The sequence below is a fragment of the Aotus nancymaae genome, unplaced genomic scaffold (genome assembly GCF_030222135.1).
Source record: "Aotus nancymaae isolate 86718 unplaced genomic scaffold, 86718_ANA_hifiasm-v0.15.2.pri h1tg000012l, whole genome shotgun sequence".
In the NCBI taxonomy this organism is placed as follows: domain Eukaryota; kingdom Metazoa; phylum Chordata; class Mammalia; order Primates; family Aotidae; genus Aotus; species Aotus nancymaae.
The window spans coordinates 201,027-226,369 of NW_026988423.1; the positions used below are offsets into that span (position 1 = coordinate 201,027).

Here is a 25,343-nt window from a genome sequence, read left to right on the forward strand (position 1 = left end):
CATGTAATACCATATGCAAAATCAACTCTAAATAGTTAAAAGAGTTAAAACCTACCAGAAACTGTAAAACTAGAAGAAAACAGGAAAAACTTCCTTTTTTGGTGCAGTGCAAATTTTTTTTTTTTATTTTAATTTTTCATTTCCATAAGTAATTGGGGAACCGGTGGTGTTTGGTTACATGAGTAAGTTCTTTAGTGGTGATTTGTGAGATTTTGGTACATCCATCACTCAAGCAGTATACACTGCACCCAATTTGTAGTCTTTTATCCCTCACCCCCTTCCCACCATTTCCCCTTGAGTCTCCAACATTCGTTGTGTCATTCTTATGCCTTTACATCCTCATAGCTTAGCTCCCACTTAGTGAGAACATCGTATGTTTGGTTTTCCATTCCTGAGTTACTTCACTTAGAATAATAGTCTCTAATCCCATCCAGGTTGTTGTGAATGCCATTAGCTCATTCCTTTTTATGGGTGAGTAATATTCCATCATATATATGTGCCACAGTTTCTTTTTTTTTTATTGCATTTTAGGTTTTGGGGTACATGTGAAGAACATGCAAGATTGTTGCATAGGTGCATACGTGGCAATGTGATTTGCTGCCTTCCTCCCCTTCACCTATATCTGGCATTTCTCCCCATGCTATCTCTTCCCAACTCCCCACCCCCTGCTGTCCCTCTCCTATTTCCTCCCAACAGACCCCAGTGTGTAGCACTCCCCTCCCTGTGTCCATGTGTTCTCATTGTTCGACACCCGCCTATGAGTGAGAACATGCGGTGTTTGATTTTCTGTTCTTGTGTCAGTTTGCTGAGAATGACGGTTTCCAGGTTCATCCGTGTCCCTACAAAGGACACGAACTCATCGTTTTTGATGGCTGCATAATATTCCATGGTGTATATGTGCCACATTTTCCCTGTCCAATCTATCATTGATGGGCATTTGGGTTGGTTCCAGGTCTTTGCTCTTGTAAACTGTGCTGCAATGAACATTTGTGTGCATGTGTCCTTATAGTAGAACGATTTATAATCCTTTGGATATATACCCAGTAATGGGATTGCTGGGTCAAATGGAATTTCTATTTCTAGGTCCTTGAGGAATCGCCACACTGTCTTCCACAATGGTTGACTAATTCACACTCCCACCAACAGTGTAAAAGTGTTCCTATTTCTCCACATCCTCTCCAGCATCTGTTGTCTCAGATTTTTTAATGATCACCATTCTAACTGGCGTGAGATGGTATCTCAATGTAGTTTTGATTTGCATTTCTCTAATGACCAGTGATGATGAGCATTTTTTCATATGTTTCTTGGCCTCATGTATGTCTTCTTTTGTAAAGTGTCTGTTCATATCCTTTGCCCACTTTTGAATGGGCTTGTTTTTTTCTTGTAAATCTGTTTTAGTTCTTTGTAAATTCTGGATATCAGCCCTTTGTCAGATGGGTAAACTGCAAAAATTTTTTTCCCATTCTGTTGGTTGCCGATTCACTCTAATGATTGTTTCTTTTGCCATGCAGAAGCTGTGGAGTTTGATTAGGTCCCATTAGTCTATTTTGGCTTTTGTTGCCAGTGCTTTTGGTGTTTTGGTCATGAAGTCCTTGCCTACGCCTATGTCCTGAATGGTTTTGCCTAGATGCCACAGTTTCTTTATCCATTTGTTGATTGATGGGCATTTGGGTTGGTTCCACATTTTTGCAATTGCAATTTGTGCTGCTATAAATGTGCATGTGCAAGAATCTTTTTCATATAATGACTTCTTTTTCTCTGGGTAGATACTTAGTAGTGGGATTGCTGGATCAAATGGTAATTCTTCTTTTAGTTCTTAAAGGAATCGCCGTACTGTTTTCCATATTGGTTGTACATTCCCACCAGCAGTGTAGAAGGGTTCCCTCTTCACCACACCCAGGCCAACATCTATTATTTTTTGATTTTTTTATTATGGCCATTCTTCTGAGAGTAAGTTGGTACTGCATTGTGGTTTTGATTTGCATTTCCCTAATCATTAGTGATGTTGAGCATTTTTTCAAATGTTTGTTGGCCATTTGTATATCTTCTTTTGAGAATTGTCTATTCATGGCCAGGCACGGTGGCTCACGCCTGTAATCCCAGCACTTTGGGAGGTTGAGGCGGGCGGATCACGAGGTCAAGAGATCGAGACCATCCTGGCCAGCACAGTGAAACCCCATCTCTACTAAAAATACAAAAATTAGCTGGGTGTGGTGGCGTGCGCCTGTAGTCCCAGCTACTCGGGAGGCTGAGACAGGAAAATCGCTTGAACCCAGGAGGCGGAGGTTGCAGTGAACCGAGATTGTGCCACTGCACTCCAGCCTGGTGCCTGGTGACAAAGTGAGACTCTGTCTCAAAAAAAAAAAAAGAGAGAGAGAGAATTGTCTATTCATGTTCTTAGCCCACTTTTTGATCAATTTTTTTTTTCTTGCTAATTTGTTTGAGTTTGTTGTAGATTCTGGAAATTCGTCCTTTGTCAGATGTATAGAGTGTGAAGATTTTCTCCCACTCTATGGGTTGTCTGTTTATTCTGCTGACAGTTCCTTTTGCCATGCAAAAGCTCTTTAGTTTAATCAGGTGTTTATCTTTGTTTTTATTGCATTTGTTTTGGGGTTCTTGGTCATGAAGTCCTTGTCTAAGCCACTGTCTAGAAGAGTTTTTTTCAATGTATCTTCTAGAATTTTTATAGTTTCAGGTCTTAAAGTCCTTGATCCCTCTTGGCTTTTTTGTAAAGGTGAGAGATGAGGATGCAGTTTCATTCTCCTACATGTGGCTTGCCAATTATTCCAGCACCATTTGTTGAGTAGGGTGTCCTTCCCTCATTTATGTTTTTGTTTGCTTTGTTGAAGATCAGTTGGCATTTGGGTTTATTTCTGGGTTCTCTATTCTGTTCCATTGGTCTAAGTGCCTGTTTTTGTACCAGTACCATGCTGTTTTGGTGACTATGGCCTTGTAGTATGGTTTGAAATCAGGTAATGTGATGCCTCCAGATTTGTTCTTTTTGCTTAGTCTTGCTTTGGCTATGTGGGCTCTTTTTTTGGTTCCATATGAATTTTAGGATTTTTTTTTCTGATTCTGTGAAGAATAATGGTAGTATTTTGATGGGAATTGCATTGAATTCATAGATTGCTTTTAGCAGTATGGTTATTTTTACAATATTGATTCTACCCATTCATGAGCATGGGATGTTTCCATTTGTTTGTGTCATCTGTGATTTCTTTAAGTAGGGTCTTGAAGCATTTTTTGTAGAGATCTTTTACCTCCTTGTTTAGGTATATTCCTAAGTATTTTATTTTATTTGCGGCTATTGTAAAAGGGTCTTGATTTTCAGCTTGTTTGCTGTTGGTGTATGGAAGAGCTACTGATTGGTGTACATTAATTTTGTATCCAGAAACTTTGCTGAATTATTTTTTTATTTCTAGGAGCTTTCTGGAGGAATATTTAGGGTTTTCTAGGTAAACAATCATATCATCAGCAAACAGTACTGACTTCCTCTTTACCAACTTGGATGCCCTTTATTTCATTCTCTTGTCTGATTGCTCTGGCCAGGACTCCCAGTACTGTGTTGAAGAGGAGTGGTAAGAGTGGGCACCCTTGTCTTGTTCCAGTTCTCAGAGGGAATGTTTTCAACTTTTCCCCATTCATTACTATGTTGGCTGTGCATCTGTCATGGATAGCTATTATTACATTGAGGTGTGTCCCTTCTGTGCCGATTTTGCCGAGAGTTTTAATCATAAAGGGATGTGGATTTGGTCAAATGTTTTTTCTCCATCTGTTGAGATGATCATGTGGGGTCTTTTTTGTTGTTTCTGATACTGTTTACATGGTGTGTCACGTTTATTGACTTGTATATGTTAAATCACCCCTGCATCTATGGTATGAAACCCACTTGATCATGGTGGATTTTTTTTTTATATGTTGTTGGATTTGGTTAGCTAGTATTTCATTAAGGATTTTTGCATCTATGTTCATCAGAGATATAGGTCTGTAGTTTTCTTTTTTGGTCATGTACTTTCCTGGTATAACATTGGTACTGGCTTCATAGAATGATTTAGGGAGGGTTCTCTCTCTCTCTATCTTGTGGAATAATGCCAGTAGGATTGGTACCAATTCCCTTTATTGTCCGGTAGAATTCTGCTATGAATCCGTCTGGTCCTGGACTTTTTTTGTTGTTGGTATTTTTTTTATTACCATTTCAATCTCACTGCTTGTTATTGGTCTGTTCAGGGTACCTAATTCTTCCTGATTTAAGTTAGGAGGGTTGTATCTTTCCAATAATTTATCCATCTCTTCTGGGTTTTCTAGTTTATGTGTGTAAATGCGTTCATAGTAGTCTTGAATCATCTTTGGTATTTTTGTAGTGTCAGTTGTAATATCTCTTATTTCGTTTCTAATTGAGCTCATTTGGATTTTCTCTCTTCTTTTCTCAGTTAATTTTGCTAATGTTCTATCAATTTTATTTATCTTTTCAAAGAAATAGATTTTTGTTTCATTTTATCTTTTGTATTTTTTTGTTGTTGTTGTTTCAGTTTCATTTAGTTCTGCCCTGATCTTGGTTATTTCCTTTCTTCCGGTGAGTTAGCATTTGGTTTGTTCTTGTTTCTTTAGTTCCTTGAGGTGTGACCTTAGATTGTCTGTTTGTTCTCTTTCAGACTTTTTGATGTAGTCATTTAGGGCTATGAACTTTCCTCTTAGCACCACCTTTGCTGTACCCTAGAGGTTTTGATAGGTTGTGTCACTATTGTTGTTCAGTTTGAAGAGTTTTTAAATTTCCATCTTGATTTCATTTTTGACCCAATGATCATTCAGGAGCAGGTTATTTAATTTGTGTGTATTTGCATGGTTATGAAGGTTCCTTCTTGACATGGTTTGGGTAAAGATTTTTAGAATATGACCTCAAAAGCACAGCAACAAAAGCAAAAGTAGACAAATGGGATTACATCAAACTAAAAGCTTCTGCACAGCAAAGGAAGCAATGACACAATGAACAGATGAAGAGACAGCATGTGGAATGGGAGAAAGCGTTTGGAAGCAATGCATGTAATAACAGGTTAGTATCTAAAACATATAAGGAACTCAGACAGCTCAGTAGTAAGAAAACAATCCAATGAAAATGCACCAAAGAATATGAATAGACATTTCTCAAAAGAAAACATACAAAGGGTCAAAAGTATATCAAAAAGTGTTCAACATCACTAACCAAGTACTAATTAAAACCACAGTGAAATATCTCCTCATGTCTGTTAGAATCCTATTATCTTAAAAGACAAAAATAAATCTTAGGAGGATGCAGAGAAAAGGGAACATTTGTACACTGTTGGGGAGAATGTAAATTAATGCAGGCATTATGGAAAACAGTATGGCTATTTCTCAAAATGCTAAAAATAGAACTACCTTTCACATGCAAAAGAATGAAATCATTCTTTTTTTATGCCATATATAAAAGTCAACTCAAAATAGATAAAAGACATAAATTTAAGACCAGAAACTATAAAACTTCTAGAAGAGAACCTAAGGGAAAAGCTCCTGGACATTGGCCTTGGCAATAAGTTTTTGGATATCACACTGAAAAGTCAGGTCACAAAAGCAAGTGGATGACAAAGGAAAATGCTTCTGCACAGCAAAGGAAGCAATCAACAATATGAAATAGCAGCTTATAGATTGGGAAAAAATATTTACCAACTATGTGTGTGAAAAGGAATTAATATCCAAAATTTAGGCCAAGCGTTGCAATGTCTCACACCTGTAATCCCAGTGCTTTGGGAAACTGAGGTGAGAGGTGTTGGAGACCAGTCTGGGCAACATAGTGAGACCCCCCCATTTCCACAAAATAATTTAAAAATTATTTTGGTGTGCTTGCCGGGGTGGTGCACATCTGTAGTCCTAGTTACTCGGCAGGCTGAGGTGGAAGTATTGCTTGAGTCCAAGAGTTTGAGGTTATAGTTAAGTACGATTGTGCTACTATACTCCAGCCTGGGCAACAGAGTGAGACCCTTTCTAAAAAAAAAAAAAAATCAGAAATGTATAAAGAACTCATATAACCTAATAGTGAAAACAAACTAAAAACCCAACTAAAAATGGGCAAAAGGGCTGGGTGTGGGGGCTCACACCTATAATCCCAGCACTTTGGGAGGTTGACACGGGTGGATCGTTTAAGCTCAGGAGTTCAAAACCAACCTGGGAAATATAGTGAGACCTCATCTCTACTAAAAAAAAAAAAAAAAAGCTAGACATAGTGGCACATGCTTGTAGTCGCATCTATTCAAGGATTGCTCCAGCCCCGGAGGTCGAGGCTGCAGTAAGCTGAGATCATACCACTCCATTAGCCTGGGCAACAGAGCAAGAGGCAATATAGCAAAAAGACAAAAACAGAAATGAAAAAAAATCAAGACCTGAATAGTTGTCCAAGGAAAACATTAAGGTGCTCAATATCATTAATAATCAGGGAATGCAAATCAAACCACTTTGAGACACCACTTCACACCCCTGAGGATGGCTATTATCCTATTAAAGTCAAAAAAGACAGAAATGTTGACAAGGGTATGGAGAAAAGGGAACTCTTGTACACTGTTAGTGGGAATATAGATTAGTCAAGACATTATGGAAAACAGTATGAAGGTTTCAGAAAGAAATGAAAAATAAACCTATTATATGACCCATGAATCCCTCTCTTGGGCATAAATGAAATCATCACCTCATAGAGATATCTACATTTCTATGTTCATTGCAGCACTATTCATAGTAGCCAAGATATAGAAACAATCTAAGTGTCTGTTGACTGATGAATGGATAAAGAATTTTTTGGGGGGGACAGAGTCTTGTTCTGTCACCCAGGCTGGAGTGCAGTGGTGCAATCTCAGCTTACTGCAACCTCTACCTCCCGGGTTCAAGCAATTCTCCTGCCTCAGCCTCCCGAGTGAGTAGCTGGGATTACAGGTGTGTGCCACCATGGCCAGCTAATTTTTCTGTAGTTTCAGTAGAGACAGGGTTCACCATGCTGTCCAGGCTGGTCTCGAAGTCCTGACCTCAGTTAATTTACCCACCTTAGCCTCACAAAGTGCTGGGATTACAGGCTCATGCCACCAAGCCCAGCTAATTTTTTGTAGTTTTAGTAGAGACAAGGTTTCACCATATTGGCCAGGTTGGTCTCAAACTCCTGAACCTAGGTGATCCACCCAGCTCACCCTCCCAAAGTGCTGGGACTACAGGTGTGTGCCACCATGACCAGCTAATTTTTGTATTTTTAGCAGAGATGGGGTTTTGCCATGTTGCCCAGCCTGGTCTCAATTCCTGACCTCAGGTGATCCACCTGCCTTGGACTCCCAAAGTGCTGGAATTATAAGCATGAGCCACTGCACCTGGCCAAGCATTCTTTTAAAAAAAAAAAAAAAAACTTTCATTTTAGGTTCGAGGGTATATATGCAGCTTTTTTATATAGGTAAACTCGTGTTATGGGGGTTTGTTTTACAGATTATTTAATCACCTAGTTACTAAGCTTAGTACCATATATGTATATATATTTTTTCTTTTTTGCGCCTCTCCCTCTTCCCACCTCCATCCTTAAGTAGAACCCAGTGTCTGCAGTTCCCTTCTCTGTGTCTATGAGTTCTCATCATTTAGCTCCCACTTACAAGTGAGAACATGCAGTGTAATTACCATGAAATAAAACTAGAAATTGATTTTAAAAATCTGAAAACATAGAGATGCATTTTCCTTGAAAGTTTAAAATTCTCTGATAAGTAAATTTAGGTAAGAGGGAAACAGGAGCCAAAACAGCCAAACTCCGCTGGCTTTTCAAGGCTGTAGGTCTATTTGACATTGTTAATGATTCGACTCATCCCAATAAACAAGTCCCCAGTAAGTGAGCAAGACAGTTTCAATCAGGAGTTTGTGCTGTGCAGAAGCTAAAGCAGGATCGGATGACAAAGCAGAGTGGGCAGGGGGCTGATGGAATTGCAGGTCCTGGAAGCCTTCACAGAACAAGAGACCTTTTTGGGACCCAACTGACAAAATTGGGATGTCCAGAGTAGAGTTTCCCACCTGCAGGGAACAGCAAGTGCAATAGACCTACCGTGGAGCTTAGTGATTTTGTTTTTCCAGGAATACAAAGCTCATTTGTGCCTGGGGCATAGACAGAAAGAGGAAGAGAGGGAGAGAGGCAGGGGGCAAAACATGTAGGGCCCTGGGTCTCATGTGAAGTACATTATTTGGTGTGTGTCTAACTTGAAATGAGAAGGCACTGGAAGTTTTATTTTTATTTTTTATATTTAATTGTATTATACTTTAAGTTCGGGGGTACATGTGCAGAATTGTTACATAGGTATACATGTGCCACGGTGGTTTGCTGCACCCATCAACCTGTTATCTATATTAGGTATTTCTCCTAATGCTCTCCCTCCCCTAGCCCCCCACCCTGCCGACAGGCCCCAGTGTGTGATGTTCCTCTCCCTGTGTCCATGTGTTCTCATTGTTCAACTCCCACTTATGAGTGAGAACACATGGTGTTTGGTTTTCTGTTCTTTTGTTAGTTTGCTGAGAATGATAGTTTCCAGTTTCATCTATGTCCCTGCAAAGGACATGAACTCATCCATTTTTATGGCTGCATAGTATTCCATGGTGTATATGTGCCACATTTTCTTTATCCAGTCTATCATTGATGGGCATTTGGGTTGGTTCCAAGTCTCTGCTATTGCAAACAGGCACTGGAAGTTTTAAATGGCAGTTGACAAAATGTGATTTATACATTTAAATAATCATCTTAGTTACTCTGTGGAGAATGTGTGGACAGAAGAAGCAGAGCATCTAAATAATACAAGTGAGAGTGGCAATTGCTTAGATTTATGTTAGCATTGAGAATGTACAGAAGTGGCTAGGTGTGGTTGCTCAGGCCTGTAATCCTAGCACTTTGGGAGGCCAGGGTGGGTGGATCACTTGAGGTCAAGAGCTCGAGACCAGCCTGGTCAACATGGTGAAACCCCGTCTCCACTAAAAATACAAAAATTAGCCATGGCAGTGCCTGTAGTTCCAGCTTGGGAGGCTGAGGCAGAATAATTGCTTGAACCTAGGAGGCAGAGGTTGCAGTGAGCCAAGATCACACCACTGCGCTCCAGCCTAGGTGACAGAGCAAGACTCCATCTCAAAAAAAGGAAAAAAAAATACACAGGAGTGGACAAACTCACATGTGTCTTGTAAATAGCTAGCCACCCTCCCCTTAGTACTAGCCTTCCTTGATTGCCCCCACAGAATTTTAGTAAGGCTCTCAATTTTGAAGCACCTGTAAATTTAAAGGCCAAAGTAATAAAAAAAAAAACTGGTGCTTGTCTAAAGTTTTGAATAAAGAACAGAAAAACCCACATCTTCCTGCCTCTCCCATTCGGTTAGGTGGCTTTGTCATTCCTAGTATAACAAGAGATGAAAGTTTATTCTTAGAAAAATTGAAGCTGAGAGCCTGACTCCAGGTACAAATGAGGATGGGAACGAGCTGCCTGGCTGAAAAGGGTCATAATGCTCAGCTAATACTGAGACGGTGGAAACACGAGATGAAAGCACACTGCATTCGTGGGAAGGGCGTACCCCTAGAGAGCTGCTGGGCCCACAGTGCGTCCTGCACGACCAAGGAATAAACGTTTATGTGATAAGTAAAAGCCTCATCGGCCCTGGACTGCAGTAGGCGGACAGCCTTCAGCTGCAGAGAGCTGCCTCACCCAAGGCCATGCCTCTTCCCGGCACACATCTGGTGACTGCTCAGTGCTGGAGCATTAAGCTTGGCCATCTCTCTGCTGAACTCAGGACATCCCTGAAGGGCCATTTGAGCTCCAGAGCTGTGTGCAGGATCTGCTGAGACTATATTTGGCCCTGAGCCACAGATCAACTTTTCCCTATGCTCAAACTGCTTTCTGCCTCTTTCTTTCTCAGATATGGAAAGAAAGATCTTTGTGCTGAAGTCTTAGAGTGTGCTCTGTAGTGAACCTGAACTGCACCTATAGTGTAGATTTGTGTTTCGAAGAGCATGATTTTCATGAGAGAATAAGTATCAATGCCCCCCGCTGAAATCATACTTCTTCTTTGCATGGCCGTTCAGTGATGCGAAGAGAGAAATGACCACATAAGAATCTCAGCTTCCAATTTACAAAATTATTGCTGTGACCTCCCACTACCCACAGTGAAAACATGTCCCTTTGAACACTAGAAGTCACAAGGACAAACAGGAAACATTCTGCCTTTGGTATGATGGATCACTCCCAGTTTTTTACCCAGATTTACTGGAACCATGCACTCTGGCTCTGAGAGGAGTCCTACGTCTGGAGCAATGGGCTCTCCAATGCATTTTGACTGAGATCGTGACATCATACAGCCCCTTTGAAAACTGTGTGTTGTTTTCTTTGGGAACTATGGCTAAACATCATCCCGATTTGATCTTTTGCCATAGCAGGCTGGTGTTGCCTTTGGAAGACTGTGTGAAAAACGTGATGGCAAGTGTGTGATTTGTGACTCCTATATGTGTCCCTGCACTCTGGTGCACATATGTAATGAGTGTAACTATGAATCTTACTAGGGGTGCTGTGTGATCTGTGGAGGCCCTGGGGTCTCTGATGCCTATTTTTGTAAAGAGTGCACCATCCAGGAGAAGGATAGAGATGGCTGCCCAAAGATTGTCAATTTGTGCAGCTTTAAGACAGACCTCTTCTATGAACGCAAAAAATATGGCTTCAAGAAGAGGTGATTGGTAGGTGGCCCCTTCCTCCCCGCCACCTTAAAGCCATTGCAACTGCCAGAAAAGATGCCTACTACCACCAGCAGAAAGAGAGCAGAATCCAGAGCATCACCGGGAGTGCCTGCTAGTGTACTGGCCGCCTGCCAGCCCCTCCTCTCCCTTCACCCAGACGTATGGTAGGGATGGAAAAGGATTCTTCAGAGAGCACTCTGGCACACCTTATCGGAGAAAATTTGATAGATTAGTTAATGGTGTTTCTTGAATTTGGGAAACAAAGATCTGTTCTCCATATTGATATGTTCTCCCTCAACCAAGATCTTCTACAAAGAAATAATATTTTAGTCTTCTGCTTGAGAAGTTGACTGTGAAGCTATGCCCAGTGAAAAACATGTTCTTGCAGCATCTCGGTCCTTGAGGAAACTTTGGTGTGCAGTGGGAAGCTATCAGAACAAGAAATGTAGTCATATACTCGTTTAACACTTGTGTAAGCTTTCACTCTTTAAACACTTGTGCGGGCATCATGTTATTTTCCTCCTGAGAAACTGGAAACCCTTTCTGTTGCTGTTACATTAATAAAGTTGGTATTTATTTTCTGGTAGTCAAGAAAAAAAGAAAACTGTTTGTCAGTCTTCTATAAACTTAAGCAGTCATCTACGCCTAGGAGTTCTTCCCCTAATTATCTACCCAATTCATAAAAATCAAGAACTATGAAAAATACATATGTCTTTGAACAGATACATAGAAAAACTGTAGCATATTGAAATATTATTCATCAATAAAAAGTAACAAACTGCTGGTACATGCAACAGGATCTTACAAAAATCCGATTTGGGGGAAAAAAAGCCAGATCCAAGGGAAAACATATTGTGTGATGGCATTTGTATTCATTCCCAAAATAAGCCCAACTAACCTGTGGTCATAGAATTTAGAACATGATTACTTATGGTCAGGATTGACTGGAAAGTTACAGGCATGAGAGAAATTTATGGGACTGTGGAATGTCCTACATCTTGTTTTGGGTGATTATTACATGGGCATATATAATTGTTAAAATTCACTGATGTGGAGACCTAAGATCTATATGTTTTATTGCATGTGTTTTAAGCTGGAGAAAACTGAATAGGAGACAACACAGGGGCAGGTGGAAAAGTGAGAACCGTCTTAAGAAACTCTGGAAAGATAGGGCCGGGCGCGGTGGCTCACGCCTGTAATCCCAGCACTTTGGGAGGCCGAGGCGGGTGGATCACGAGGTCAAGAGATCAAGACCATCCTAGTCAACATGGTGAAACCCGTCTCTACTAATACAAAAAATTAGGTGGGCATGGTGGCGCGGGCCTGTAATCCCAGCTACTTGGGAGGCTGAGGCAGGGAGCATCACTTGAACTCAGTAGGCAGAGGTTGCAGTGAGCTGAGATGGCACCATTGCACTTCAGACTGGGCAACAGAGTGAGAATCTGTCTCAAAAAAAAAAAAAAGAAGAAGAATATTAATTGGCCGGGCGCGGTGGCTCACGCCTGTAATCCCAGCACTTTGGGAGACCGAGGTGGGTGGATCACGAGGCCAGGAGATCGACACCATCCTGGTCAACATGGTGAAACCCCGTCTCTACTAAAAATACAAAAAAATAGCTGGGCACGGTGGCGCGTGCCTGTAATCCCAGCTACTCAGGAGGCTGAGGCAGGAGAATTGCCTGAACCCAGGAGGCGGAGGTTGCGGTGAGCCGAGATCGCACCATTGCACTCCAGCCTGGGTAACAAGAGCGAAACTCCGTCTCAAAGAAAAAAGAAAAAAAGAAACTCTGGAAAGTTAACTTCTAGGTTGGCAGGGAAAAAGCCTAGAGACCAACACCATCCCCAGCGTAGAACCAAAAGGAATCAAGATTTTGGGCACCAGGTACTCCTGGAGTTGGGAATAAAAGTGAGGCTAAACAGAGGTTATGTTGAAAGTCTGTTGGAGAAGTGTTAGTTCCTTGGGTCAGCCCCCTCAAGTTTGCATCTGGATGCCTGCTTCCACCCACCCTGGTGGATGGTGAGACTTTCTCACTTTTATACTGGAGGCGATTAATTGGCAATTAAAATTAGGTAGTAATGCTGGATTATGGATAAGGAAATGCAGAGAAATAAGGAAGTTCTGAAAATATCAGATGATTGATAGCTTGGCTCACATTCTAATTGGGAAGGTTAGAATTGAACATCTGCTTCAGCAACATCTCAATCTCTTTCCAAATAGATGCATGCCCTGGGACATTTAAAATTAAGAATAAAAAGAAAAAAAAAAAAAAAACAGAAACAGAAAACCTGGGTTGGGAAGACAAGAAACATAAGGACATGAAGAATTTTTAGAAAACTTTGCTCCTACTGCACTCCTGTTTCTACTCAGTCACCTTCATCAGTATTTTACATTCTCTTTCCAAACAAGAGCAAGCAATAATACAGCTAAAGCAGTTTCTAAATTAGCCTTTAGAAAACTCAGGGAGTTGCATGTGGTTGTGGAGGGCTTCTTCAAGCAATTGTACTTAGAATTCTATGTTACTTTATTTTCACACACTCAATTGGGACGACTCTTATTAATAGACGGTGCCCGTATTCTGCTGTTTGCCCATGTTCAATAATAACCTTTTGCCATGCTGTGTTCTATTTTAGAAAATCAAGAAATATTGATAATGAGAATTATCTAGAGGCAAGTTTAGAGCCATCTTTGTCCTCTCTCATGACCTCTATTTCTAGGCTTCTCTTCATTTCTGAGAAAGAGTCATCATGTGTTCCTTACACATTCTTCACTTTTATACTTATAATTTTACACAGACAAGATAATATGTCAGGTGTGGCTTTACCAACTTCTCCTCCTCTCACCACCTATTTAAAAACTTAATGTTACAAGTTGTGAACACATTGCTATTATATAGATCCTAGTGACTCCAGCAAAGTCAATAGATTTGTGTAAATTCTCATTTTCTTCATTACCCTGCTGATAGATTAGATCATTTCCACATCTTTCTTATCTTAAACAACACTATTGAACAACTGTGTACATAGGACTAGAGTTCCTTGTTTATATTTCTACTCATTTTCAACTGTTTTCTAGGAACAGCTATATTTATTGGTCTACAATTTCTATCTCCATTAGCAGTCTGATTGTTGTGGTTTTCTCATATGTTGGCCCATTTTTATATTGTCAAACCTTTTCACCTTTTCCTTACCTAAACTGATTTTTTTTAAGTATCACTGCATTTTCTCAATTACAAGTAATCCTGTACGTCTCCTCATATGTATTGGTCATTTGGATTTTCTTTGTTCAGGTTGCCTGTTCTAAGCCTTCGCCCGCTTCTTTTGGGTTGACTCTTATTTTGTTTATTGATCTCTAGAAGTTTTTGGGATACTCATTTATTGTTTATTTTATTCTATCCTGTGTCTTGTCTCTTAATTTTTTATGTCATTATTACATTGGAATCAGTTAAATGTATCAGTCGTTTCCATCATTGTTTGTGCTTCTGGGTCTTCTTTAGGACATTTAATCTTACCTTGAATGGATAAACACATTTTTCAATATATTCTCAAATAGTCTTAAAGTTTTCCTTTGCACAGCCAGTGTTTAATCTATCAGTAATTTACTTATCTAAGTAGTATGAGGTAGAGCTCTGTCATTTCCCCCAAAAAGGCCACTATTGTATCACCTATTGAATAATTAATTCCTCTTCACAGGATTGGTAAGCCACTTTCATTATATACAGATTCCCACATGTACAGTTGAGCCTTAAACAACATAGGTTTGAACTGCATAAGTCCACTCATATGTGGATTTTTTTCAATAACTATATTGGTAAATATCTTGGACTTTCAGAACAATTTTTAAAATCTGTGATAAAAATCTTGTGGCTTAGAAATATTGAAAAAATAAAAAATACATATGTCATGAATGCATTAAATACATGTATATAACAGTGTATGTTATGTATTACCCTAAAACATACGCAAATCTGTTGTTAAAAGTTAAAAATTTTTTTTCTGAGATGAAGTCTCACTCTGTCACCCAGGCTGGAGTGCAGTGTCACGATCTTGGCTCACTGCAACCTCCACCTCCCAGGTTCAGGCAATTCTCCTGCCTCAGCCTCCTGAGTAGCTGGGATTACAGGCGTGCACCACCACGCTGAGCTAATTTTTGTGTTTTTAGTAGAGACGGAGTTTCACCAAGTTGATCAGGCTGGTCTCGATCTCTTGACCTCATGATCCACCCGCCTCGGCCTCCCAAAGTGCTGGGATTACAGGCGTGAGCCACTGTGCCCGGCTTATAAGTTAAAATTTATCAGAACTTACAGATCATACATGGTGCCAATTTCAGGTGAGATGAATGTAAACAAGCGTAAAGATGTCGCATTAAATCATAACTGTACAAAATTAACTGTAGTACCCCCCGTACTACTGTAAAAGTATTTTGTAGCCACATCTTGTTGCTATTATGGAGAGCTCAGGTATTGTAAACATCCTCTTAAAATGCCGTGGGATGCTAATCATCCACACATGAGCAAATACCTTCAGTAAACTGCAGTTTCTTGAGTATTTTTAATCATGTTCAGTACAATATCATAAAGTTTGAATAACGCCATGGAACCCATACGAAGTGCCACTAGTGATGCTGGAAGGGTTCCCAAGAAACAGAGAAAAGTCATGACATTACAAAAAAGCTGAATTGCTTGATGCATAGTATAGACTGAGATCCGCAGTGAGATTGCCAGCCATTTGACAGACCGTTCATCTTCTAAACAGATGAAGTAAATAGAAGGTATCCATAAATACAGTATAGTACTGTAAGTGCATTTTCTTTTCTCTACTTTACTTTATTGTAAGAATACCGTATATAATACATGTAACAAACAAAATATGCGTTAATCAACTGTTTATGTTATCGGTAAGGCTTACAGTCAACAGTAGGCTGTTAGTAGTTAAGTTTTTAGGGAAGTCAAAAGTTACTCGAGAAGTTTCAACTACACAGAGGGTCAATGTCCCTCATTGTCTCCTTGTTCAAGGGTCAGCTCTACATGCACATTTGTCTGGCCCCTGTGTCCTGTATGTAAATGTATTGTTTATTTCAGCTCAAATATCACAGTTAGATAAAGGAGAAGTCATCTGTATTTTTCCTTTTTTTTTTTTTTTTTTTTGAGACGGAGTTTCGCTCTTGTTACCCAGGCTGGAGTGCAATGGCGCGATCTCGGCTCACCGCAACCTCTGCCTCCTGGGTTCAGGCAATTCTCCTGCCTCAGCCTCCTGAGTAGCTGGGATTACAGGCACGCACCACCACGCCCAGCTAATTTTTTGTATTTTTAGTAGAGACGGGGTTTCACCATGTTGACCAGGATGGTCTCGATCTCTTGACCTCGTGAACCACCCGCCTCGGCCTCCCAAAGTGCTGGGATTACAATCTGTATTTTTCTTAAAGGTATCATTTTGGAGATTTTTGTTTAAATCTCTGTCTCTAACACCTGCTAGCTCTATCACCTTGAACAAATTTCTTAATGTCTCCATGACTGAGTTTTGTCATCTGTAAAACAGAGATAACATTTTTCTTACAGGTTATTATGAAGATTAAATGAGTTATTCTATGCAGACTAAATTGAAAAGTGTTTGGTATTTTATATTCATCATGCATGTTAGCTATTTCAAATAAGAGTTTTATTATTAGAAATTAAGAGAGATTTCTGTTCATCAAAAGATATAGAGAAAAAAAGACAAGGGGCGTGAACAGATACTGTATTACTCATATCTAATAAGCAGCTAATATCCAGTATATATAAAGAGCTAGCACAGAGACAGCAAGCCCAGTAGAGAAATGGACAAAATACATAATAGTCACTTCATGAGTTAGAATAGCCCAATGGCCAATAAACATGTGAAAAAATTGCCTCTCATTTGTATTAGGGAAATGAAAAATCTTTCTTTCTCTCTTTCTTTCCCTCCCTCCCTCCCTCCCTTCCTTCCTTCCTTCCTTCCTTTTCTTTTTGAGACAGGATCTCAAACTATAAAATGTGCCTCTCTGATCCTATAAATACATGGGATTTTTTTTTTTTTTTTTTGACGCAAAGTTTAACTCTGTTGCCCAGGCTGAAGTGCACTGGTACAATCTCGGCTCACTGCAACCTCTGACTCCCAGGTTCAAGTGATTCTTGTGTCTCAGCCTTCCCAGTAGCTGGGATTACAGGTACAGATGGGATTTCACCATGTTGGGCAGGCTGGTCTCAAACTCCTGATCTCAGGTGGTCCTCCTGCCTCAGCCTCCCAAAGTGCTGGGATTACATGTGTGAGCCACCGTGCTTGGTCAGATACGTTGCATATTAATATTGTTACCCTAGGTTTCTTTTGATATTTGTCTAGATTGCCCTTTCCCATAAATTGACTTTTAATCACCTAACTTTTTCTTAGGATTGATTTAAAATGTAAAATAAAAAGGAGGGGTATGGGCATGGGTGGATGGGGCACCTATTCTGGACCCAGCCCAGTGATTACATTCGCTGGGCACTGATTGGATTAGGGTGTTGCCCAGATATAAAAAAGCAAGAATCTTTGGGACCTGGGCTTAATTTAGAGTTCAGCTACCAACAGGAACTTTCTCTTTTGGTCCTGGAGTACGTTCATCTGGAATCGTGAGTTTTTGGTGGAAGGCAGATCATTTTATTTCTTCATTGAAGTGCTTTTGGATATTTGTCCTACTGAGAAAATTATTATCAAACAAGTTTTTCATAAGAGTCAGTTAAAATTTTTGAAACATCTCCACCAAAATTACCTCAATGCATTTCATTTGTACCTTCTTTTCTCTTTATGCCTATGGCTTTTTACTTCTCACCAACTTTTTGAAAAGCCAAGTTTTAGTTTTTTGTCATCATTCCTATTGGGTGCTATGTTTCCTTTTGCAATGGCTTCTGCTTGTGTCTTTATTTTCATTGTTTCTTTTGATGTTTCCTGTGTGGAGTGCTCAGTTTATCCCTTTGCAAATCCCGAGTAGCTGGGATTACAGGTGCTCTACCACACTCGGCTAATTTTCATATTTCTTTTTTTTTTTTTTTTTTTTAGTAGAAACCCTGTCTCTACTAAAAAAAAAAAAAAAAAAAAAAAAAAAAAACCCAGTTTTTCTGTTTTATGATTTGACCTTAAAACTTTATATTAACACAGCTTATCCTTTAGTTTAGCTTAATACTAGCTGAGTATTTTTTTTGTCTGGTCATACATGAATTTTCAAATATTCTCTATTTGTTGTTGTTGTTTAGGTGTATTGTTTAGACTTCCTAGAAGAGATGACCAGGTACAGTGCAGTTACCAGCTACTTGCAGACCCAAGCCTGAGAATCAAGAGAAGCCTCACAGAGGAAACTCACGCAGCTGAATTGGAGCTGGGACTCCAGCTGGGGCACCTGCCTCACTATGACATTTTCTATTTTCTTTGGACAAAAGAAATACTGACTAAAGCAGAGTCCCCCTGGGAAGTGGAGGGGACCGAGGGCGGGGCGTGGAGGCGACCGAGGGCATGGAGGGGACCGAGGGCTGTCTGTGGGCGGCCGGCCGGGGTGGGGACCCCACCGGGTTCCGTCCAAGCGACTCTGGACGAAGAATGTCTTTTTTCTTTAGAAGTATCAGATTTTAGTTTTATTAATTATCTTTATTTCAGTATACATATTCCCTTTTGCTTTTTTATCCGATATTATTTTTACATTTCATTTTGTTTTGCATACTTTGTTTTATTTTGTTTTTACTCACTGGTTGAGTTCAACCTGATGATCAATGAAATTTTAGAAATGTGAATATGAATTTTCAAATAAATATGGTTGGATTCAGCTTTTGTATTATTCACTTTCAATTTCATTTCACTTTGGTCAAGATCGTGCTCGGTATATGCATTCTATGGAATTTTAATTTGATATTTACTTTGTAATCCTGCATTGGTAAATTTATCGATTAAAAATGTTTCTTGTGTACTGAAAAGCATTTTCCATTTGCTTTTTAATTGTTGCAATTTCGCTCCTCAAAGTTCTTAAGCTTGTACATATTATAATAACATTACTAATTTTCTACTCTGCTCTATTGGTTTCTGGAAGAACGCTGGTAAGGAAAACGTTAAAAACTCCCATCAAAACTGTGTATTTTACTGTCTGACCTGACAACAACTCTCAGTCTTGGCTTTCCACGTGTCAGTGCCATGTGGCTAGGGTCACAGAGTTCATCGCTGTACTATGCCCGTGAACTTTTCTCCTCCATACCTGTAAAATGTGCCTTTTTAATCCTATAACTGAATTGATACTAATATTGCTGCTTTAGCTTCTTTGCTTTAATGTTTGTTGGAGTTTCCTTTTTCCATTCCTTGGTTTTTAACCACTTAGCTTCATTGCGAGATTGCTTTAATATGTAAAATAAAAGGGAGGGGCTAAAATAAAAGGGTGGGAACCCGAATCTGGACCCCGCCCAGTGATTACATTAGCTGGGCACTGATTGGGTTAGGATGTGGCCCAGGTATAAAGCCAGGCTCTTTGGAATGTGGGGCTTTATTTAGAGTTTAGCTACTAGCAGGAAAGCTCTCTGGGTCCTGGAGTGTTTTCGTATGGAATTGTGAGTTTTCGGCGGAAGGTGGGTGGTTTTATTTCTCTGTCGGAGCACTGTTGGATATTTGTCCTACTGAGAATATTAATATCACCAAGTTGTTTGTAAGATTTTGTTAAAATTTTTTAATCATCTCCACCAGATTTTTAGCTATTCTGCTTGTTTCTTACCACAATATGCTTTGTTTCTACTTTATTTTCTTTTCAGGTGTATGGCTTTTTACTTCTCATCACGTTTTTTGAAAACTCAGTTTTCAATTTTTGTCATCATTCCTATTGGATGTTCTGTTTACTTTTGCGATGGTTTCTGCTTTTGAATTTATTTTCATTGTTTCTTTTGATGTTAAGACATCTAATTTCTTGAGTGGAATGCTCACTTTATTCGTTTTTAAACTTGATCATTTTTTCATCTTAGTTTGATTAGCTGCTGCTCTTTTTCTGTTTAATGATTTGACCTTATATCGTGATGTTAACATAGCATATGCTTTAGTTTAGCTTAATGTTAGCTGAGTATTTCTTTTGTCTGGTCATACGCATACTTAAAAAATATGAATATGCTGTATTTTTGTTGTTGTTTAGGTGTATTGTTTTGACTTCCTAGAGGAGAGGCCCAGGTACGGTGGAGTTAGCCGCTACTCCTGCACCCAAGCCTGAGAATCAGGAGAAGTCTCACAGAGACACCCTCACTGAGGAAGCTCACAGGGCTGCAGGTGAAGCTGGGACAGACTCTACTTCTTTGGACAAAGATAGACTGACTAGAGTGGAGTCCCCCTGGTGAATCAGAAAGCAGTTAAAAGTCTCACTTGTTCAAAAGTTTAATTCTGAATTACTGCCTCACAGATAAACCAAAGCATTTTGAAAAACAGAGGGGAGAAAAGAAAGCATTCCCCAGCATGGTCAGGTATCTAGAAGACGCCTAAGAAGTTGGGAGTCAGCTGTTTGTTGTGTGCAGCCATGAAGTCTGTGCACTCTCTTCCCCAGAACACGAGTTGTACCATCATGACTTTTTACCCAACCATGGAAGAATTTACAGATTTCAACAAATATGTTGCTCACATGGAGTCCCAAGGCGCACACCAAGCTGGCCTCGCCAAGGTAATTCCACCCAAGGAATGGAAAGCCAGAGAGACTTACGATGATATCGAAGACATCTTAGTCACCACTCCCCTCAAGCAGGTGACCTCTGGGCAGGGAGGTGTGTTTACTCAATACCATAAAAAGAAGAAAGCCATGACGGTCGGGGAGTATCGCCATTTGGCAAACAGTAAGAAATATCAGACTCCCCCACACCGGAATTTTGAAGATTTGGAGCAACAATACTGGAAGAGCCACCCCGGCGATTCACCAATTTATGGTGCTGACATCAGTGGCTCCTTGTTTGATGGAAACACTACACAATGGAACCTAGGACACCTGGGAACAATTCTGGACCTGCTGGAGCAGGAATGTGGGGTGGTCATCGAGGGCGTCAACACCCCCTACCTGTACTTTGGCATGTGGAAGACCACGTTCGCTTGGCACACGGAGGACATGGACCTTTACAGCATCAACTACCTGCACTTCGGGGAGCCCAAAACGTGGTACGCAGTGCCCCCAGAACATGGCCAGCGCCTGGAGCGCCTGGCCAGCGAGCTCTTCCCGGGCAGTTCCCGGGGCTGTGAGGCCTTCCTGCGCCACAAAGTGGCCCTCATCTCCCCTACTGTTCTCAAAGAGAACGGGATTCCCTTCAACCGCGTGACTCAGGAGGCTGGGGAGTTCATGGTGACCTTTCCCTATGGCTACCATGCGGGCTTCAACCATGGCTTCAACTGTGCAGAGGCCATCAACTTTGCCACTCCACGATGGATTGATTATGGCAAAGTGGCCTCTCAGTGTAGCTGTGGGGAGGCGAGGGTGACCTTTTCCATGGACGCCTTCGTGCGCATCCTGCAACCAGAGAGCTACGAGCTCTGGAAACACAGGCAAGACTTGGCCATTGCGGATAACACAGAGCCCAGCGTTGCAGAAAGCCAAGAGCTGAGCAACTGGAGAGATGATGTAGTACTTAGGAGAGCTGCTCTGGGCCTGAGGCTTCTCCCAAACCTCAAGGCCAGGTGTCCCACACAGCCTGTGTCCCCAGGGCACCGTTACAACCCAAAAGGCCATGGCACTAATGCTGTGCCTGGATCCACATTCCAAAGCTCTGCATATCATACCCAGACCCAGTCACTTACCCTGGGGGCATCAGCCCGGGTTCTTCTCCCTTCCACTGGAAGACAGGGTTCTTGTGGTCGTGGTCATCGTCCTCGAGAAATGGAGGCTGAGGAGACAACTGTCCAGTCTGCAGCCAAGAGGTGCCTTTCAGTGGGTACAGGGAGCAGAGCTCGGGGCCGCAAGCCTCGGCTCCAGCTTGCTGATGAAGATTTGATGTCAGACGTGCCTCTTTGAGCGGGGGCCTTCAGCATCTTGTCAAGGCTTCCAGCTGTTGCTGTGTCCCTGATCTTCAACGCCTAGGGCCCCCACTACATCCTAATGAGCCCGTGCACCCTGGCCTGTGCCTGCTGTCCCTCAACAGCACTTCTAGTAATTTCCCTGATGCCATCTGCATGACTCCTCCCAATGTCATTGTGCCTTTGATTAAGTTGTCCAGGGCCACTAGTGGGGACTGGAAATCTCTGGTGAACGTGGCCAGGGTTGCAGCAATGGACCACTCTTATGCCTCTAGGGTTCTGGCCCCAACTAAGTTTTCCAGAATTTCCTGGGCCCCTGACTCATCTGCTGGGGCTAAAGCCAGACGGAATTTGGGGATACTTTTCTCCAATGCATGATCAGTCTTCTGGACCCATGCCTATTCGATACGGTGCCAAATGTCAGTGTCTCTCTTATCCCAACCCCAGGAACCAGAGAAGACTCCCATCAGCACAATTGTAGCCTGGGCATCTCCCCAGTGAAGATTCTTTACCTCCAATTACTGACACATTTCCAAGACCCCCAGATACTGTCTCCTACTGTGAAAACCAGGGCTCCCAGGGGCCACTGAAGTCCCCTCACCAAAGGTTGCCACAGGTGGTTGTAGTACCTCTCAGGGACTCTCGGTCTACTCCTAATCACTGTGCCTGTGGCCTTCACCATGGCCCAGATGCCATGGACAGCACTCGTTGCTGAAGTCCCCTCAGGATACCTCCCTTACTGTGCTAGAGGTCCAGATCCCATGGTAATTTGGGCCCACAATTGGATGATGCTGAGAATCTGACTGAGCCTCTCACTTTTACCTCATCTGGTTCTCTATGTCTCTGACTGTGGATTCCACTGGACATTGCTACAGCCCCAGTGAGGTTCAGGGCTTCTCTTCAACAGCAGCATGCCCTTTACCCCAGGCCACCATCTGCTGCTCATGCACAAATGGCACCTTTAGACCAACTGAGTCACTTAGCTACTTATGGCTTCAGAGATATTTTGTAACTGTATTGGTGTTTATTAAATTTGCTGTCTCTAATGTATACCAGCAAAGAAAATAAAATTCTTAGTACATATTCCTAAAATTAGAATAAATAAAATAGATTTTTAAAAAAGAAAGTGATTTAGAAAAGTGACTGAGATAAAAGAATAGGGCAACTATACCAAGCAAAGAACGAACATAAAAGTAGATCTTAATAGACGGCAGTCCTGTGTGAGACCAGGTACACAGCGTGGATCTTTACAATGCAAAACACTAAACTTCACAATGAAATTACAGCGGTCATGAATATTCAAGTAAATTTGACAAAGTAAAAATTATAGTAGATAAAAGACAAGGGTAAAGAAAGGGATTAAAAGTAGGAACATTTAAGTCACCATACGGTTTGGATATGTGTTCCTGCCCAAATCTCATGCAGAATTTTAACCTCTAATATTGGAGGTGGGGCCTGGAGAGAGATAACTGCATCACGGGGTGGTTTGTCATGAATGATTTAGCACTATCCCCATAGTGCTGCTCTTGTGATAGAGTTCTAGGAGGATCTGGTTGTTTAAAAGTGTGTACCACCTTCCCCTTCTCTGTTCTTCCAGTCTCAGCTATATCTGATGTGCCTGCTTCCCTTGCACCATGACTGTAAGTTTCCTGAGGCTTCCCCAGAAGCAGAAGCTCTTATGCTTCCTGTACAGCCTGCAGAACCATGAGCTAATTAAAACCCTTATCTTTATAATTCACCCAATCTCAGGGGTTTTCTTTTCTTGAGGGAGTTTCCCTCTCGCCCAGGCTGGAGTGCAATGGTTGAATCTTAGCTCACTGTAACTTTTGCCTTCTGGGTTCAACCGATTCACCTGCCTCAGCCTCCTGAGTAGCTGGGATTACTTGGGATTACTGGCACCTGCCACCACACTCATCTAGTTTTTGTATTTTTGGTGGAGATGAGGGTTTCATCATGCTGGCCAGGCTGGTCTCAAACTCCTGACCTCAGGTAATCCACCTGCCTTGACATCCCAAAGTGCTGGGTTTATAGAAATGAGGCACTGCACCCGGGCTTCAGGTATTTCTTTACAGCAATGTGCAAATTAAACAGTCACCCACCCAAAGCAGAAAAAATGGAGAAATCTAAGGATATGGAAAATTTAAACTATATTAACAATAAGGTAGTATTTACATACCAGATGATAAAAAATATTTCTCTCTTCAAGTGCCAAAAAAGCTAAATTTTCACAAAACAATAAATATCTATCACATGCATAAACTCTGCAGCAAGAAAGCCTGATTTGTGACCTTGAAATTTACTTAACCTTACGACTCAGGTTCCTCAACATAAAATGAAGATAGCACCTAGCTCATGTGTTCAATTGGCAGTTCTATGAATTAATACATGCAATTTATTAATATCAATGCTTGGGACACAAGCATTATTGAAGTGTATCTGGATTTAAAACTTAATAAAGTATGTAAAGGAATATATAAGTTTCATTTATGATAGTGGTGAGGAAAATCTGCAGCCTCAAGTATTTTCTCCATCATATACAAAGAATGAATTAGCTGGATTTAATTTCTAATGTACAAGTTAGGAAAAGATAAACTGAAAGCAGTTGGAAGGAATTGATGTGCATATACACAGGAACTGATGAAGTAGAATAACTGCAAAATAATATACTAAATCAACACGAAGCACCAATGATACGGATTTTTTGTTAGAAAAGTTAACTTACTAAAAAGAAAATTTAAGACATAAATTTCTGTGTATGAAATACGGAAAGATGGCAGAAGATCTGCCCATTCAAAAACGACACGGATTAGACAAATTCACAGAGGAATTGTATGACATCTTCATTCATAGTATACCTGGGCCTTTAAAATGAGAAAAAAAATCATGTTTTAAAATAAGTACATCATTGATAGAAAATCCTTTCAGTTCAATGAGATACTCCTCTTTATGTTATGATTTGACCTTAAATCCTGATATTAACACGCCATACCAATCTGCGAGAATCACTCCATCCCGGGTAGTGGAACTCACTGTCTCTGTACAGTTGAAGATGTGGGTGAAGACTGCATGGCGTCTCTAAGCTACTAAGGTAGCTTAAAGCTCAGTATTTTGCTTGTCACACATTTGTTTTCAAATATTCTGAAATATATAGGGCTTGACCACACCAGAAATTTGAAGACACATAATGAAAATACTGGAAAAACGTCAGAGCCCTGTTTGATGAAGACAGTAAACAATGGAATCCTGCAGACGTGGGAACAATTTAGGACTTTCTGGAGCAGGAATGTGAGGTTGTCATAGAAGGGGGTGTCAACACACCCCACCTGTACTTTGGCACGGGGAAGACCACCTTCCCTTGGCACACAGAGGACACGGACCTTGACAACATCAATACCGTCACTTCGGGGAGCCCCTGTCTTGGTATGCAGTGTCCCCAAACCACAGTCAGCACCTGGAACGCCTGGCCAGGGAGCTTTTCCCGGACAGTTCCCAGGGTTATGAGGCCTTCCTGGGGCACAAGATAGCCCTGATCTTGCCCACAGTGCTCATGCAGAATGGAATTCCTTTCAAGCACATGACTCAGGAGGCTGGAGAGTTCATGGTGACATTTCCTCATGGCTACC

The 25,343-nt window shown here is 41.0% G+C and overlaps 1 protein-coding gene and 1 pseudogene across 1 annotated transcript; both read left to right on the forward strand.

Annotated features, from left to right (window-relative positions):
• The first annotated feature begins 10,391 nt into the window (after positions 1-10,391).
• On the forward strand, positions 10,392-10,723 carry LOC105719483 (PHD finger-like domain-containing protein 5A; annotated as a pseudogene).
• Positions 10,724-20,245: 9,522 nt separating this feature from the next.
• On the forward strand, positions 20,246-21,718 carry KDM4E (lysine demethylase 4E). The gene has a single exon (XM_012455442.1). The coding sequence runs from the start codon at positions 20,246-20,248 to the stop codon at positions 21,716-21,718; it is 1,473 nt and encodes a 490-aa protein (XP_012310865.1).
• Positions 21,719-25,343: the final 3,625 nt, after the last annotated feature.

Bases quoted from the DNA above. Each gene is read 5' to 3' on its own strand.
- KDM4E (XM_012455442.1), top strand. From the start codon at position 20,246: ATGAAGTCTGTGCACTCTCTTCCCCAGAACACGAGTTGTACCATCATG.